The following is a 1526-nucleotide window of genomic DNA, read 5'->3' as shown; positions in this document are numbered from 1 at the left end:
TATAGGATTTGTTTTTTTGTAAATAATTTTTCTTTATTGTTCTTGTTTTCTATGTTATTATATTATATAGTATTAGTTTACGAGGATTGTTCGTAAACTGGTGGGGGGGAGTTGCGGTCTGAGTCAGCTGTTATTTCGATGTCAGCTGACTGAGGGGATCACCTGATCGAGGATATATAAGAGATGTAGCGAATACAATAAAGTCAGTGTTTTACAACAGTTCAAGCGCGTTAGATCTTATTCCTTCTTCTCTTTTTTGACATTTTCCTTTCGCCAATACTTAACTTATATATATATATATATATCTGTGTGTATGTGTGTGCATGCGTGTGCGTGCGCATGTAAGTGTGCGTGTGCGTGCCCATGTAAGTGTGCGTGTGCGTGCCCATGTACGTGTGCGTGTGCGTGTGCGTAAAAGCATGTGTCTGTGTAAAAGTATATTTATTAATACAATTCATTTTATGTTTCAGGAGGGGGTCGCTCCTCATGGAGAGATGCCATTATAAAATTATGAAATAAATTATTTGAATAGCAAAAAATAAAAATAGTTTTGAGAAATACTGATTTTTTTATTCACAATAATGAACTTCTATAACCACCAGGAATAAATTTGATAACCAATAAAATATTTTTAGGGTCAAGTCATATTGATAGATAAAACGACCATCTTTTGCATGTTAAAATTAAAACTAATGAAACTCTTTATTGCTGTTGGAAAGAGAATGAGCTTCTATTGAGAGTTTATTTTGCACATTTTTGACTATTTAAGGACGCATGCTCCATTAATTAACAAAAGAAGTCAGATATGTCCACTTACACGACTTTCTTTACTCATTTGTCTGTTGCTGTACAATAATTCTTGGGCATATCTACTCTAATGCTGAACAGATAGATTTTATTATATTATTCATATTTACATGTTATTATTATTATTTTTTTTTTTTTTAACGGCTCAAGTCCTCTACTGAGGACCTAAACTGCCCTGAAGTGGGAACGTCAAGATTTATATCTCCGGGACACCATGAAATAAATATTGACCGACCCAGGTGGGATTCGAACCCACGACCTTTTGAAGTTAGCGCCCTGGAACACTGGACCCAGCCCGCTCAGCAAACAGATCCTCTCTACTTTCCTTTATTACTCACTTTAATAATTCTTCCAATGAGCGTCTGAAATGTTCCAGGAGATGTGTAAATTTCGATTAATGATTAATGATTAATTAAATATCGATTAATTAAATTTCGCGATTGATGACACATTTATTATCAAGTCTTGGGGGCTTGGGAGCAGATATAACAATAAACTATCGTCATGGGAGACCACATTTATAGTTTGAGAACTGACTGGAAGAATTCTAGCACCTCTCTTTTGCCTTGGATTGTCTCATACCGTATGTAGAGCTGTGCTAGCTTCTACCAGGGAGGTACGGGGTCTACCAACCACTGTTTGCACTAATTTAATTTTTTTTTTATCAAATTTATTTTTTTAAGTATATACAATTTATTTACTTCTTTATTCTAAGTATA

General features: G+C 34.5%; 1 protein-coding gene across 1 annotated transcript in view; it reads left to right on the top strand.

The window, feature by feature from the left end:
• Positions 1-601, top strand: part of LOC106684130 (general odorant-binding protein 2) — a 17329-nt gene extending 16728 nt beyond the window's left edge. The window contains exon 7 of the mRNA XM_014426031.3: positions 471-601. Coding sequence (XP_014281517.1) covers positions 471-506 — 36 coding nt within the window. The 3' untranslated portion in view covers positions 507-601. The remainder of the gene's footprint in view (positions 1-470) is intronic.
• The last annotated feature ends 925 nt before the right edge of the window (positions 602-1526 follow it).

Source organism: Halyomorpha halys, unplaced genomic scaffold, assembly GCF_000696795.3.
Source record: "Halyomorpha halys isolate HHAL.00 unplaced genomic scaffold, Hhal_1.1 Scaffold29.1, whole genome shotgun sequence".
In the NCBI taxonomy this organism is placed as follows: domain Eukaryota; kingdom Metazoa; phylum Arthropoda; class Insecta; order Hemiptera; family Pentatomidae; genus Halyomorpha; species Halyomorpha halys.
Note: the sequence above shows the minus strand (reverse complement) of the source record. Positions and strands in the feature narration are given on the sequence as shown.